Raw genomic sequence first — 15,856 nt, 5'->3', positions numbered from 1 at the left:
TTCAGCTCATGAGAAACAGTGCATGCTAGGTGGGATAGCTGTAGCCTTCATTAACTCCTTGAAGAGAAGAGGACTTTTGAAAGTTGCAAGAAACCGTCTTGTAGCAGCTAAAATGATATAAAACGAGGAAGTGAGGCTGAGGTGACTAATCCTTTTCTACACTGGCTGTCTCTCCTAGGATGGATAAAATGTGCTAGCTTTAACAAGAACAAAAGACATCCGTCATCGAATGGAATATTTTTTTCAGTCTTCAGCATGGATGAGGGAAAAACGTCATCAAGATACTGAGGGGTTATTTAAAGATATCGTTAAATTCTGCCCATTATCAACTCTATAATTTTCCCAACACGGTCTGTTATACACCAGTATGAGCCACTCTTCCAACCAGCACAACCCACTTTCCCCACTGTTTAGCCTACTCTCCCCACCAGCGTGATCCACTCTTCCCACCAAAGTAAGCCATTCTTCCCACCAACTCGACGCACTCTTCCCACAGACTTCAACTCTCCTATCGCTAAAGTCTAATAAGTAAACTAATGTTGTCATAAATAAATCACAAGAAATCAATGGAATCCTGTTTATTTAAGCTCTGAGTTCAGTGAGGTACATTTGCCAAGAGTTCCTGAAAACAGATGCATTTCTTGGTGAGAGAAGCCATTTTACTGTAGGTTTGAAAGAAGCAAAACTTTTAACTTTATAATTTGAAGTGTAAAGCGTTGGAATTCGCGCAGTATTTATTTCTTCAGTACGGGAATGTAAGATTTCAGTCTATTCTATCTACTTTTGGAAAATTAAGCTGAATTTAAAACTCATCCAACTTGCTAAGTGGCTACTAAAAGGTTTATCTGGTGCCTCATTACCAATACGTCTGTCCAGATCTGATTAAAGAAGTGTGAAAATCATACGAACAAGAAGTTACACAGTGCAACACCCGTGACGCATAAGTGGACTAGGGACCAAGTATTTTACTCTGTGACCCAGACTGTTGACCGGCTCTTCTCAGAATCGACTTACTTAATTGTTGTATCACAATTAAGCCTCCACCAGATGAGGTCTAAATTGGATCAACACCGAATTGAGATTGCACTATGAACATGATCTCTTTTTGTTTCTCGAAATCTATTCTCCTCATCCCCTACTGACCCTTCATCATTCCACCAACTTCTCCTTAGATCGAATATAGAATAGTTAAGTTTTACGATCGAACATCTGACTTTATCCTGATACCATGACCTTTGACAAAGTGTTCTCAAAAGACTTCTTTCATACTTGCTTTACTCTGAACACTTCAACTAAGTTTTGTCTAACTCGGAAAAAATAATTAAAACTGATTAAATGTTCAACCCTGACATTAACCATAATGTTAAAAAAGAAAAGAAAAAAAGATAAGTTCCTTGGCTGAACCTCTATCCCTCCACCAAATATGATTTTTTTTTTTTTTTTCGCAGACTCACACGAGGTGAACTATAACCTTACCTTGTGACCCAGACAAGTGACTGATTGTTCTCAAATTCGAATCCCTTCACCCATGATTTACTCTTAACTGTGTGCCGGCTAAATGAAACGCAATTGTATGAATTAATTTTAGCAAGTGACCTTGCCCTGTGACCGTGACGTTTCACTAACTGCTTCCGAAATCTAATCTCATATCCTTAGCCCCTTCACCAGGCTGGTCTAGAATAAGTAAAAACCATTTTAGCTGACCATACTATATGTCCTTGACCTTTGAGTTATTGTTCCAAGAAAAATGGCCCAACCTCTTGGCTGACGTTCAACTCTTCCACCAATTTTGATTAGAATAAGGTCAGTACTGTCTGAATCATACTGTTAGTACAGTACACAGGCAGCCAGACACACCTACACAAACTTATATCAGTCGCCACACTATGCAAGAACCATTGTTATAAAGTGCACTTCATTGGATTGGAGGGGTCAAAGTTGTCTGACAGCTACTCCCAAAACTTACCAACCTACATACACTATTATGACATTTTGAAACTTTTTTTTTTTTGCAGTGATGTTTGAAAACTACTCCTTTTACTACAAAATCCTAGCCTTGGTTATCTACAGCTTTTTAGATATGATGATAATTGCATAGCACGTATTAACTTGGATAACCTATCCAGCAGATTTCCTTGATATGTAAAGGGTAATTTTTCACTGGCGACGGGCTTTTTTGCATAAAGTTTACGATTACTCTCTACAATTTCACTATCCCTGACAGACAAGGCAATATCCTAAAAAAAAAAAAAAAAGAAAAATATTTCAGAGCAGTTCCTATCTTTTGTTATTGATATAACGTAATGTTAAGAACAGTATCTAAGGTGGGCCCAGATGGTAAACAGAGGGAGGGGGGGACGAGTTAGTGATGCGTCCAGATGGTCCTTTTCTTGTTTGTTCTCTCCATTACGAAAGTTCTCTCTTATGCTGGGAAGACTAAATTACTAAGATATTAAGTTTAGACAAGAATTTTTGAAATAGTGGGATTAGATATAGTATTCAGTATCTTCTTGAATAGAATAGGCTTCTCTTAACTTGCAGAGAAAGTTGCATTTGGAAGTTGCAAGGTCTAATTAGTGATGAAGTCATTGGATTCAAGGGGTTAAGATCGGCCATGCCACGTTGAGTACACCGCTTCCCATCCGATCAGCGAAGTTAAGCAACGTTGGGTCTGGTTAGTACTTGGATGGGTGACCGCCTGGGAACACCAGATGCTGTTGGCATCCCTACGTGTCAAGTGGGGTTGGTGGAGGATTAGTGCCCCTCCCTGTAAAACAATTAACTCTAAGCCCTTGGCCACCCCATTTGGGATACATGGCGTCTGGCAATGGATGGATGGAAGATAGTATTAAAGCGGAAGGTTTAGCAAGTGTGAGGACCTACCCTGATGCCAAAGATGTGTCTCAGAAGGTAGAGGCTCAGGTACTGACACATCTTATTGCCCAGTCGACCTCCGTCATTCATCAATACATGAGGTGCCGAGCACTCTGTCAGGCAGATTTAATATCTGTTAGCAAAGAGAAGGGAAGTAAAAGTAATCAGCCATCCACTATTACCCTTCAGCACTGGGCACCTCATCCTCATGCTACCTTCATCAACCACCATCATTCTTTCTCGTCATATCCACTCCTCTCTACCCATTCTTTTCCAGGAATAAAATTATCAGGAAATGCTGTTCCTGCTACCATGATGGTGTCCCATACAATGCCTATCGTTATTGCGTGTACTAATCCTGCCTTGCCCCATTACTCTACACCATATTAGCCAGTCTCATATGCCATGAGTTCTGTCTCACTGTTATGCCCACCCCAATATTTTTTCAATCATCCTAACCCAGTATATCGTCCAAATCATTAAGCAAATAATGCAATATTCAGCAGGGTGTATTACTCTCTTTGTTTCCGATAATTTAAAACACCGTTACACATATACTATCTTCATCAAGGGGCATACTGTAAAAAAAAATTAACGTCAGAACTGACGAATGTGAACGTCTGGCGGTCTTGTTTTTCGTACCATAAAATATTTGCAGTTCTCGCCAGGCGTTCACCGCCTGGTTATAGTGTAAAATAGTACTGGAATGTCGCCGGAAAATAAACTCCACCAGACCCTACCCCCTCCTTTCGGGTAGCAAATATTCATCAGTAAGATAGCAGTTATTTCCATTTATCAGCATTAAATAACTCAAGAATATAATTTTTCCTTGGGAGGCTAAAATATTTGAGAAATGCAGAGCTATTTATAAACTTTTACAAGAGTAAAAGTGTCTGTAAGTCAATGGAAGTAAAAACGTCCGTGGTCGTGAGGTGGCGACGTGGCGCTCAGTATTTGAAGTTATGATACTGAATTATGCAGTAAATTTCATTTCAGACTGCCTGTGTAGTTCTCAATACATTTTTGGACCGGCAACAGATTTAAAGACTGTGTGTTAGCCAGCTGAGACCTATAGTTATCAGTAAAATGCAGTATAGTGCCACAGGGGGCAACCCGACACTCCCATAAGGAGCCCATAGAGGAGCAACGACAGCATGCCGGGACTCGGGGTGACAACGGCATAAGTCTGCCTGGGCCACGAGCCCCTATGACCTGGAGCTTGCCTGCCGCCATCATAGCAGGAATACCAGACTACCTTCTGGGCGAGCCTTCTCAAACCAACATTGGGGTGGAGCTGTTTCTCCAACTTCTGCCAGCACCCCTGAGACGGCCTGTAGCCACTCTGAGGGAAATCAGGAGACGGCCTGCACCTGCTCCTGCCTTCGTCAGGAGACAGCCTGTAGCCCCTCTGAAGGTGCCCTCCCCAAGACGGCCTATAGCCGCTCAACCCTCCTGAAAGAGACAGCCTGTAGCCACTATGAGGGGAATCAGGAGACGGCCTGCAGCCGCTCCTGCCTTAGTCAGGAGACGGCCTGTAGCCGCTCTGAAGGTGCCCTTCCCGAGACGGCCTGTAGCCGCTCAACCCTCCTGAAGGAGATGGCCTGCAGCCGCTCTGAGGGAAATCAGGAGACAGCCTGCAGCTGCTCCCGCCTTCGTCAGGAGACGATCTGTAGCCACCCCGAAGGTGCCCTTGGGTCTGCTGGTAGCTGCTCCCTTCCCCAGGCCATGGCCAGTAGCCAGGCCTTGCGACGGCCTGTAGCTGTGCTCCTAGAAGGCCACGGCCAGTAGCCAGGCCCTACGGCAGAAGACGGCCTGTAGCCGCTCCTCTGTCAGGAGGTGACTCCTGTTCTCCTACCCAAGACTCAGATGGAGTCACCAGCCTGTGTTTTAAAAACTTTGTAGTTACTTGTAGAGAAGTTATGTATATATTGGACTTGTGGACGAGCGGTTGTTATACTTGAGTAGTTTTGTAAGTAGAAAGACTTGGTTCCCTTTTGTCATTCAATGACAGAAGAGGTAAAGAATAGTATGGGACATTTTTTATTTGTCTTGGAAATATTAACAAAGTCTCTCACACACGAGTGAGTATAAGTAGAGTCCCGCTAGCTACCTCCCTGTCTCGCTCTCTCTCTCTTCCAAGTTGCAAAGCCTTTTCTCCCTACTACCTGCCGATTCTATGGCCTCTCTCCTTCTGAGCTCTCTTTTCTAAATTCTGGTGAAACAGGGGTCGTGTCACGTGTGTTACACTGTGGTTGGAAAATTCTAGAAGCCTGTGTGTGAGTATGTGTGTATGTGTGTGTATGGTCACTAGGCTTTGTTCTCCTGCTGTTTCGCTGACAAACTAACTGCATCATCTCCTGACATTGCTACTTCCTAATCTGTCGTCAGCTTTTCCTCAGTTTAACTTGCAAGATCATTTCCCATTCCCAGGCTCGCATAGAGCTGTCTATCTGTCTATTCATCTATCTACAGTATCTATTATGATTTGCAAATATAATATGGAGTCCTAACACCTGGAGGAGTACTTGAGAGACCCCGTGACTTCCCCTGGCCACTTCTCCCTGCAACTGGCTCTGGAGAGGACCCACCTGACGGATCCCAACGTAGGCTGGTGCTGCAGCCCCTTCCTGGCGGCACCGCCAAGCACCGAGGACCGCAGCCCTCGGGAACCCCAGACTGCCCCTAGGACCCCTGGGCGGGCTCTCCCCACACCCCGAAGCCGGAGATCTTTGTCCTCCATCAGGTGCCTGAGCGAGAATTTCAGGCAGATGTTCGGCCCCAGCCCTGAAAGCGCAGGGCCCTTCGCCACCCGCAGCCCCAGATGAGAGAGGACGCCCCTGCACATGATCCCGTGGCCTCTGGAAGCAGAGGCCCCCGGCAGAACCCAGCCCCGTCAGTAGTAAGGCTGTGACACCTCCACCGCCCTTGTACCTGACTGCCACGACGCCCAGACCAGAAAGGAGTGACAGTGATAGCACAATGTCCGTAACTCAGTGACATGAAGGCAGAGCAGTGAACTAACCACATAATGGAAGTCAGTAAGAAAGCACCAGTGGTAATATCGAAGTGGTAGAGTGAGTAAAAGTGACAGTGCAACCATGAACGTGGTCACACAGTGAGATACAGGTCTATTATAGTGAATATGCTACCATCTGATGACACCTCCTAATACTATAACTGTACAAAGACCCCAGTGCTAAAGTAACACTTACCAACAGTGAAACAGTACCAGCTACTCCACGAATATATAAAACTTAGACTTCCTGTAACTAAAAATACATAAACTTTTGCCCAAGTGCTATTCATTTCGACCCAAGCAGTATCCTTCGTGATACTGATAACCCATATCTAGACGTAAGAGTTGTAATTGTCCAGTGTATCTGTATCCGTGACATCTACCCGTTCCACTGTACAACTTAGTAATACACGTGTAAGGTTGTTGCCTTGAGTTTTTGTGTCCTGCCTCTCTCCTATTTGTCTAAGCTCCGGTCTAGAAAGAGAGCCCAGCTACACACTAGGCGTTTAAGGGACGGGAAGCCGTCCCCTAAAACACCTAGCATTACACTGGTGGACAGCGGTGGTTCTTGACCTGGGCATAAGAGAGAGGTAATCAGGAAATACTGAGAAATGGCAACAAAATCGCATGTGGAATTACCTAAGTTCGATCCCGAACTGTATGATGTTCACACATACCTGGCAATGATTAAACCTTTGCTAGATATCGGTTTCAAGGATGACAAGCAGAAAACTGCAGTCACACTCCCACTACTGGGCAAAGCACCAGCTAATATAGCACCCAAGATCGTTCCGTGGCTCACCTGGCAGAATTTCACGAAACTCATGATCCAAGCCATCACCCCATCACTAGGTAAAGTGGTGGCACTGTCCCAACTGGATAGTTTAACTTTTGATGGCAACTTAGATGATACTTTCATCCAGGCAAGATGCCTGGTCACTACTGCCTACCCATAGGCAGATGATGAAACCCGAGAGCAACACACCTTTAACACTCTTCTGAGAGTGCTCCCCAGCATAGTCAATGAGCACTTTACGATCCATGACTCAACTGGAGATATTGATAAGGACGTTCAGTTGATATGTCGCCTCCTGACCTCCCGCCCTGCACCCCAGCAAATCAACGTGGTACGAAAGTTTCCAACAAAGATTCCAGCTCCTTCAATCAGGCCACATCTGCCTATGCCACGTACCAGCCACACCCCAGCACCCAGCCCACCAAGGGCACACCCCACCCACCGGCACCCCAGCCACAGGGAGAACCCCGACCTCATCCTAGTGAATCCCTGGGAATTCTCCGCGTGCAGCTCTAGGTCCCCACTGCACGATATCAGAGATCAACTAAAAGCTGCGTGACGAAAGCCCATCATCCCAGGGCAACGCAAAGTTTCCTTTCTAGAGGATGAGGTAAAGAGGACGAACATGCACTTGTGGAGAAGACCGAACCCGGGCAACAGGAGCCGGAAGGAGAGGAAGGAGACCCCAGACAGTTGGATTTTTGGGACCGCCCCTGCACCATCCCACGGTGGCAGGGGCCATTTTCCCCAAATATCGCCCCCAGTTTACCACAAAATGAAGCTGAACGGGGTGAAAGCCAGACTTCTGATCGATATGGGAGCAGCCAGATCCTTCCTATATAGCCACTACTTCTCCCGTCACAAATCGACCTTTGGCCCGTTATGCCCAACAGCTACTCACCTTGAGAATGAGGAGGATGGCCTCCTGCCAATCCGTGGGGAAACACGGGCACTGCGCATCGACACCCATCAACCGGTCTCAACCCAGCATCAGTTCATAATATTCGACTCTTCCTGTTGCAATTACGACGGATACCTGGGGTTGGACCTGTTGCAGAAGTTAGGAGCCACCACTGACTGCCACAACAGACAGCTCCAGTTCCAAAAATCACCTGAAACCCCCCTCGGGCCGTCTGCACCTGCATGCCATGACCCTGGCTGGAAGACTCTGTCCTCCCTCCCCCCCCCTGTCCCCTCCTCCCCCTCTTTTTTTCCCGTCACCATTTCCTCCGCTGTCACCAGTCCCCCCCACCATGAAGCATGGGTGCCCCTCAGCCAGCCCTCCGGCACCTCTGTCCTATTCTCCCCACTCCTGCTGCCCGGAACCCTCTTGGCCTGCCTTCTGCCCCCTACTTTCCTTGCCCCACATCACACAGTAGTCTGGATTGTCAACCTCGCCCCCTCACCCCTCACCCTCCCTAAAGGGCTCATAATCGGAGAGATGGAGGAAGCTGAGCCCTGCGTCCCCTCCCTCTCCCACTCCCCCGTCCCCCTGCCCCCCATCCCCAACCATCTGTCCGCTTACCAATCAGACACCCTCCACCGCCTCCTCCTGAATTTCCAGGATCTGTTTGTGGTGGGACCAGCCGACATTGGACACACCACCTACCTGGCTCACAAGATTCATACAATGGGCCCATCGATCCGACAGCCATCCCGGCAGAAGAACTCCAAACAGCGGGAAGAGGAAAACCACCAGATACAGGAGATGATCGAAGTCTGAGTCGTCTCTCCCTCCACCAGCCCCTGGTCCTCCCCCGTCGTCCTCGTGAGAAAAAGGATAGCACGATGCGGTTCTGCGTTGATTACCGCTGGCTTAACAACGTAACCACCAAGGATGCCACTCCACTTCCCCACATACACGACTCCCTGGATTCCCTATACAGCGCCTCCTGGTTCTCTACCCTCGACGTCCAGTCAGGGTATTGGCAGGTCCCAGTGAGCCCAGAGGACAGAGGTAAAACCGTCTTCTCGGCCAGCAACGGGAAACATTAGGAATTTAATGTTTTCCCCTTCGGCCTCTGTAACGCCCCCGCCACCTTCTCCAGGTTAATGGAATCCGTCCTCAGCTGCCTCACATGGGAGATCTGTCTCACATACTTGGATGACGTCATAATCTTCAGCCAGACCTGGGCCGACTACCTGCAGCGCCTCCGCCAGGTTTTTACCAGGATCCGACAGGCAGACCTCAAACTCTGGCCCTCCAAGTGTGTCCTGGCTGCCAGAACCATCACATTCCTGGGGCACGTCATCTCCCAGGCTGGCATATCTCCTGACCCAGACAAACTCCATGCCATATGCGGACATACTCCCACCACAAGACGTTCACAGGATCTGAGCCTTCCTCGGCCTGACGTCCTACTACCGCCGTTTTGTGATGGGGTTTGCCCACATTGCCAAGCCGCACCACGATCTGACCCATAAGGGAGAACCAATCCTCTGGATGGATGAGAGATGAGCCGCCTTCCAACAACTTAAGGATAAGATCGTTTCTGCCCCCCTCGTGGCCTTTCCCGATTATGCCCTCCCATTCCGGCTCTATATAGACGTTTCCCTAATTGCGATCAGTGCTGTGCTGGTGCAAGTCCAAGAGGAGCACAAGCACATCATTGCCTGTGCCAGCTGTACCCTCAATCAGGCGGAAAAAAATTATGCTGCCACCAAGGGAGAGTGCCTAGGCATCATCTGGGCACATGAGCACTTCCAGGCATACCTATCTGGAACACAAGTCACCATCATCACTGATCACTAGTCCCTCCAGTGGTTGCGGCAGTCTGACACCCACAACGCCCAGCTCATCCGATGGCGCGAAACCCTGGAGGAAATCAACTATGTAATCTCGTTTGACCCTGGCAAACTCCACACCAACGTGGACACTTTCTCTCTCGGCTCCCCATCCATGCCGCCTAGCCGGAACCAGACCTCCTCCAGCAGTGGCATTGCAAGGAGCGACCCCCATGGATCCCCCAGCACCTTTTCAAGAAACTGTATCGCCAGGGTGACTACCTACTTACCCTGTCAGGGCATATCCTCCTAGCCCCCAATGCCGCCCTCAACGCCCTACGACACCTTCACACCCACAACGGTATTCACCTGGGCACGAAAAAACTACTGCAAAATGACACCTACTTGGTGTCAAATCCTTCCACCCTTGCCAAGGAAATTATCCAAACCTGCCATACGTGTGCCCTCAATAAAGACCTCACCCATACCACAGGTCCATCGGGCAATATCAACGCCCACAAGCCTTAGCAGCTGTTGACGATCGACTGGTGGGACCCTTACCTCCAAAATCAGGCTACAGGTACATGATCACTTTCGTTGACACATGCTCCAAATTCTTCATGGCCTGCCCAGCAAAGGAACACCACGCTGTTGCACTGGCCAACGACCTGATTCGGCACGTGTTCCCGTACTTTGGCATCCTGCAAGTGATCCACTCAGATAACGCACCCGAGTTCACCAGTAAGATCTGGGAGGAGCTGGCCCATATCTTCGGTTATAACATCTCCCACTCATCCCCTTACTGGCCCCAAAGAAATGCCATATGCATGTGCAGCCATCGCACACTGATGAATCAACTCTGCATCCGGATAGAAGCCACCGAAGACAATGACTGGCATGCCCATGTAAAAATTGTGCAATGGGGCATCAACTCCTGCCCCGAAGAGGACAGAATTTCACCATACGAATGAGTGTTCGAGGAAACACCCCTCCTCCTGCCAGTCATTTGCAATCCCCCACTTCAACCCCCTCAACAGACCCATTACACCATCTCAAACGCCGCCTGACTCACCTCCAAAACAACCTGGACCTCCACCCTGACACTGCCTCCAACCTCTACAAGCCGGGCGACACGGTTATGATAGCCCAGCTCCCCACCCTCCGCAAACTCGTGCTGTGCTTCATGGGACCCCACACCATCATCCGCGTCCCTAACCCCGATCAGGTTACCGGCGAGTACCAAGGCACTCCCCGCACCCTCTGAAACCGGCATGTGCGCCCACCACCCAGGCCCTGCGCCCTGTCCCACCCACTACCCCTGCACTGTCTCCCCCTACCACCTACGACTGCTACATATCCCCCTCCCCATCTCTTTCTCCCTCCCCCTCCCCTGCGGCCTCCACCTCACCTTCCGTCACGCCGCATCGCACCTCACCTGACAACCCACTGACACCACCATCTCCCTGCCGCTCCCCCACCTCCTCAGAACCCATCACCTCCTCTCTCATGCCCAGCACCGCATGTCCCGCCCACACCCCCGCACCTCCTATGCCCACAACACCCCCGCCCCAGCCGCCGCCACCACCGCCCTCCCAACTCCCAGCCCACCACCTGCACACACCCCTAACTCCACATGTGCCGCCCATGCCCCCACGATGCCACCACCCATTCACCCTACACCCCGCTCCCCATGCCGTGCTGCCCACACCCCTACCACCCCACAGCCGCCCTCATGTGCCCCACGCACCTCACACACACGCCGACACTGCACACCCACATCACCACCCACACCCACCCTCAAAACAACCATCACATGCTCTGGTCGCCTCTCCCGCCCACCTGCCCGATACACCCACTCTTCACCTCACCCACCTCACCACAAAATCACATCCCTACCCCTGCCCTAAATCATTTTACACTCATGATACACCAAGCACAAATCCCGGCCACCTACACTCTCCAGAGACACCACGCCGCATTACTCTGGCATAAAACCCCACACTCACCGTCCATCTCCAGCATTCGACATATCCCTGCACCGAGGACAACAACCAGCGCCATGAATATTCGGCGAGCCACATGGGCACCGCCCCTTGGACGGAAACAACGAGTCCAAGGACCTCACCACCTCCTAAGACTCCTCCGCTCCTCCACCGACTCATTCACCCTCTTCCTCACCTGCGATGAACAACAAGATGAGAACTCCACCACCGCAGCTTGGCACATCCTCCTCCAACACCTACAGCCAGTCTATAACACCTACGACACCAAAGTTTACCACCTCCAGTCACAGAGACGTGACTTTTTCCTAGCAGACAGTGGTAAAATGCAGTATAGTGCCACAGGGGACGACCTGACACCCCCAGAAGGAGTCCATAGAGGAGCAACGACAGTGCGCCGGGACTAGGGGCAACAACAACATAAGTCCACCCAGGCTGCACGATCCTATGACCCGGAGCTTGCCCGCTGCCATCATAGCAGGAATACCAGACTACCTTCCAGGCGAGCCTTCCCCAACCAACATAGGGGTGCAGCTGTTTCACCAGCCCCTGCCAGCACCCCTGAAACAGCCTGTAGCTGCTCAACCCTCCTGAAGGAGGCGGCCTGTAGCTGCTCTGAGGAAATAAGGAGACAGCCTGTAGCCGCTCTGAAGGTGCCCTTCTCAAGACGGCCTGTAACCGCTCTGAATGTGCCCTTCTTGAGACGGCTTGTAGCCGCTCTGAAGTTGCCCTTCTCAAGACGGCCTGTAGCCGCTCTGAAGGTGCCCTTCTCGAGACAACCTATAACCACTCAACCCTCATGAAGGAGATGGCCTGTAGCCACTCTGAGGGAAATCAGGAGACGTCCTGCAGCCGCCCCCACCTTCGTCAGGAGATGGCTTGTAGCTGCTCTGAAGGTGCCCTCCCTGAGACGGCCTGTTGCCGCTCAACCCTCCTGAAGGAGACGGCCTGTAGCCACTCTAAGGGGAATCAGGAGATGGCCTGCAGCTGATCCCGCCTTAGTCAGGAGACAGCCTGTAGCCGTTCTGAAGGTGCCCTTCCCGAGACAGATTGTGGCCGCTCAACCCTCCTGAAGGAGACGGCCTGCAGCCGCTTAAATCAGGAGAATGGCTTCATCAGGAGACAGCCTGTAGCCGCTCCAAAGGTGCCCTTGGGTTTGCTGGTAGCTGCTCCCTTCCCCAGGCCATGGCCAGTAGCTGTGCCCCTAGAAGGCCACGGCCACTAGCCGGGCCCTAAGGCAGGAGATGGCCTGTAGCCTCTCCTCCGTCAGGAGCTGACTCCTGTTCTCCCACCCATGACTCAGATGGAGTCCTCAGCTTGGAGGAGTACTGGAGAGGCTCTGTGATTTCCCCCTGCCTCTTCTCCCTGCAACCGGCTCTGGAGAAGACCCACCTGATGGACCCTGATGTAGGCCGGTGCCGCAGCCCCTTCCTGACGGCACCGCCAAGCACCGGGGACCGCAGCCCTCGGGAACCCCACACCCCGAAGCTGGAGATCTTCGTCCTCCGTCAGGCGCCTAAGCGAGAAGTTCAGGCAGTTGTTCAGCTCCAGCCCTGAAGGTCATACTCCCCCCCCCCAGCCTGAAAGTGCGGGGCTCTTCGTCACCCGCAGCCCTGGACGAGAGAGGACGCCCCTGCCTGTGATCCCGTGGCCTCTGGATGCAGAGGCCCCCGTCGGAACCCTGCCCCATCAGTAGTAAGGCTGTGACACCTCCGCCGCCCTTGTACCTGACTGCCGCAACGCCCAAATCAGAAAGGAGTGACAGTGATAGCACACTTCCCATGACTCAGTGACATGAAGGCAGAGCAGTGAACTAACCACATAACAGAAGTCAGTAAGAAAGCACCAGTGGTATTATCAAAGTGGTGGAGTAAGTAAAAGTGACAGTGCAACCATGAACGCGGCCACACAGTGAGATATGGGTCTATTATAGTGAATAAGCTACCATCTGATGACACCTCCTAATACTATAACCGTACAAAGACCCCAGTGCTAAAGTAACACTTACCAACAGTGAAACAGTACCAGCTACTCCACGAATATATAAAACTTAAACTTCCTATAACTAATAATATATAAACCTCTGCCCTAAGTGCTATTCATTTTGACCCGAGCAGTATCCTGCGTGATACTGATAACCCATATCTAGAGGTAAGAGTTGTAATTTTCCAGTGTATCTGTATCCGTGACATCTACCCGTTCCACTGTACAACTTAGTAATACACGTGTAAGGTTGTTGCCTTGAGTTTTTGTTTCCTGCCTCTCTCCTATTTGTCTAAGCTCCGGTCTAGAGAGCCCAGCTACACACTAGGCATTTAAGGAACGGGAAGCCGACCCCTAAAACACTTTGCATTACAATCATATTTGAAGGCAAGCCAATAAGTTCCTGCCACCAGTCCTACAATATCCTTGTGTGACAATCTTGGCATTCGAAAATCATGAAATAGACGTGGCATTTTTTGTAATGAGAAGCTTCTTGAAGCATATCACTTGCAGTTTAAATGGTTAATTGATTCCTACGGCAGCTGTGGTGGTTGCTAACATAGTGAAAGTCAGCCACTAGTTTGCTGGGTACAGTACTGCTTTTCCACCATATGTTAGGCTAAATAAGTAAAATATATAACGTATAAGTAGAGTATACTTACATACAGTATTATATTACATGACAAAAAATACACATATAATAGTTAGGTCAGTGATGGTCAATGGAAAGTTAGGTTTGTATTTTTCACCATTTTTAGTGTGTTCATAAACTATACGTTACAGTAATGGTATCATTTATAAAGGCTTCCACATGCTTGCATGCATCAGCCTTGATCATCTAATGGCGACTTTCCACGCTGTTCGATCTCTGCCAGTCTCATTATTTAGTTCCTTATCCCTGAGGTCACACTGTTTCCTTGTCTCGGGCTTTCTTGGCCTGTCTTTTGCAACCCTATCCCGAACGTTTCGTACTTCTCACTTTCTGCACATTATTATCATCCTACATCCTCTCCACATGCCCAAACCATGTCAATCTGTCCCTCCCAATCACAACACCAATTTTCTCCAGTCTCATTCTTCCTCTCAGTTCGTGAATAGAGAACCTAGCCCACCCAGGCGTCACATTGAACAATGTACTACACGTCAATTTAATCATTGTCGTTTCTGAACGTTTGAGCTTACAAATATCCGCTTCCTATACTGCACAGGTCTTATTACCATACAGCATTACACTCCTAGCATGTGCTGAATACAAAGATCCCTTATCACGGAGGGACAGTCCTCTCAAAGTCATGACAGTTAACAGCTCCCTGAATTTCCTCCAACCACTCCTTACCCTAGCCAAGGAACTACCTCCAGCCCCATCACCAGCACGTAACATGTCCTCCAAATAACAAAACTCCTCCACATACTCTAAAGACTCATCAGCATGACCAGTCCTTTCACGTCTGACAATCTCTACATGCTCTCACCGACACCTGCACACATAAAAGGAATATTATCTCATAATCTACCTTTAATACTACTACATCTCTTATGCACCAACTTATCGCAAACACTGCACAAGATGGATTTACTTCCCACACCCTTGTGTCAAACCGCATATGGCCACTTTCCCTCTGCTTTGACAGTATCACCACCAGCCATAGATATCATCACTCTTGGTTTATACGCATTTACTGGCAAACCTTAGTGTCCCATCCTGTCTCCTCTTCTTAAATCTTTCCTCTGCCTCCCTTTCTTACTCTGGAATCAGCATCAAGCCATCCCATGGCAGTCCATTTCTTAAGTCACGTGAGAGAGCGTCAAGCACCATTGAAAACAATCAAGGGTTCAAGACTGAACCCTGAGGGAAGCCAGCATTCGTGGAAAACTCATCTCTCAAATCTTTATTCACTCTCACTTGGGTGTGAGCAACCGCATACATACAGATAACACTCTAACCAGCCACTCCTTGATCCCCAACTGGGCATACATCACCACCTCACACTCAGCTCTGTCAAAGGCCTTCTCCAAATTAACAAAAACTATGTACGACTCCCTTTTCTTGCCTATATATTTTTTCTTGAAGCTGTCAGACAATGTATATGGCATCAGTGGTCTCTTTGTCTGGCATAAACCCACATTGCATTTCATCAATATTCACTCTTTCCCGAATCATACCTTCTAGGACTCTCGCCATTACCTTCATTATATGTTACCAAAGTTTTATACCTCTATGATTTGTCTTTCCAGGGCATTACTCTTTCCCTTGTACACAGTTACAATTACGCTCTTGAGCTACTCATCTGGGATAACAATCATATTTAATCGTATTTATGAAATCAGTAACTAACCCACTACTGTATCTCCTGAGGCCTTCGGCTTTTCAGCAGTCAACCCAGACACATCTACCAACCCCAACTGCATCCTGCCTATTGCCCTGCCAAGTAGCAACATCACTCAAAGGCCAAGGTCCAAATA

General features: G+C 49.2%; 2 protein-coding genes and 1 non-coding gene across 3 annotated transcripts in view; 2 read left to right on the top strand and 1 right to left on the bottom strand.

Moving 5' to 3' along the window:
- The window catches only part of LOC145415180 (galactoside alpha-(1,2)-fucosyltransferase 2-like), a 123,110-nt gene extending 119,003 nt beyond the window's left edge, over positions 1 to 4,107 (bottom strand). Inside the window, exons 1-2 of the mRNA XM_080284564.1 lie at positions 3,873 to 4,107; positions 2,884 to 2,987 (exon numbers count right to left, since the gene is read on the bottom strand). Of these exons, the coding sequence (XP_080140690.1) occupies positions 2,884 to 2,987; positions 3,873 to 4,107 (339 nt within the window). The remainder of the gene's footprint in view (positions 1 to 2,883; positions 2,988 to 3,872) is intronic.
- LOC145417252 (5S ribosomal RNA) lies at positions 2,605 to 2,723 on the top strand. The gene has a single exon (XR_013900468.1). It is a non-coding gene; the product is annotated as a 5S ribosomal RNA (ribosomal RNA).
- A 5,887-nt stretch (positions 4,108 to 9,994) lies between the features above and the next one.
- LOC145415164 (uncharacterized) lies at positions 9,995 to 10,381 on the top strand. The gene has a single exon (XM_080284563.1). The coding sequence runs from the start codon at positions 9,995 to 9,997 to the stop codon at positions 10,379 to 10,381; it is 387 nt and encodes a 128-aa protein (XP_080140689.1).
- The last annotated feature ends 5,475 nt before the right edge of the window (positions 10,382 to 15,856 follow it).

Source organism: Coenobita brevimanus, chromosome 13 (genome assembly GCF_032717465.1).
Source record: "Coenobita brevimanus isolate Jiangsu-jjx chromosome 13, ASM3271746v2, whole genome shotgun sequence".
NCBI classification, from domain to species: Eukaryota; Metazoa; Arthropoda; class Malacostraca; order Decapoda; family Coenobitidae; genus Coenobita; species Coenobita brevimanus.
Note: the sequence above shows the minus strand (reverse complement) of the source record. Positions and strands in the feature narration are given on the sequence as shown.

Excerpts from the sequence above, each read along its gene's own strand:
- LOC145415164 (XM_080284563.1), top strand. The coding sequence starts at position 9,995 with ATGATCACTTTCGTTGACACATGCTCCAAATTCTTCATGGCCTGCCCA.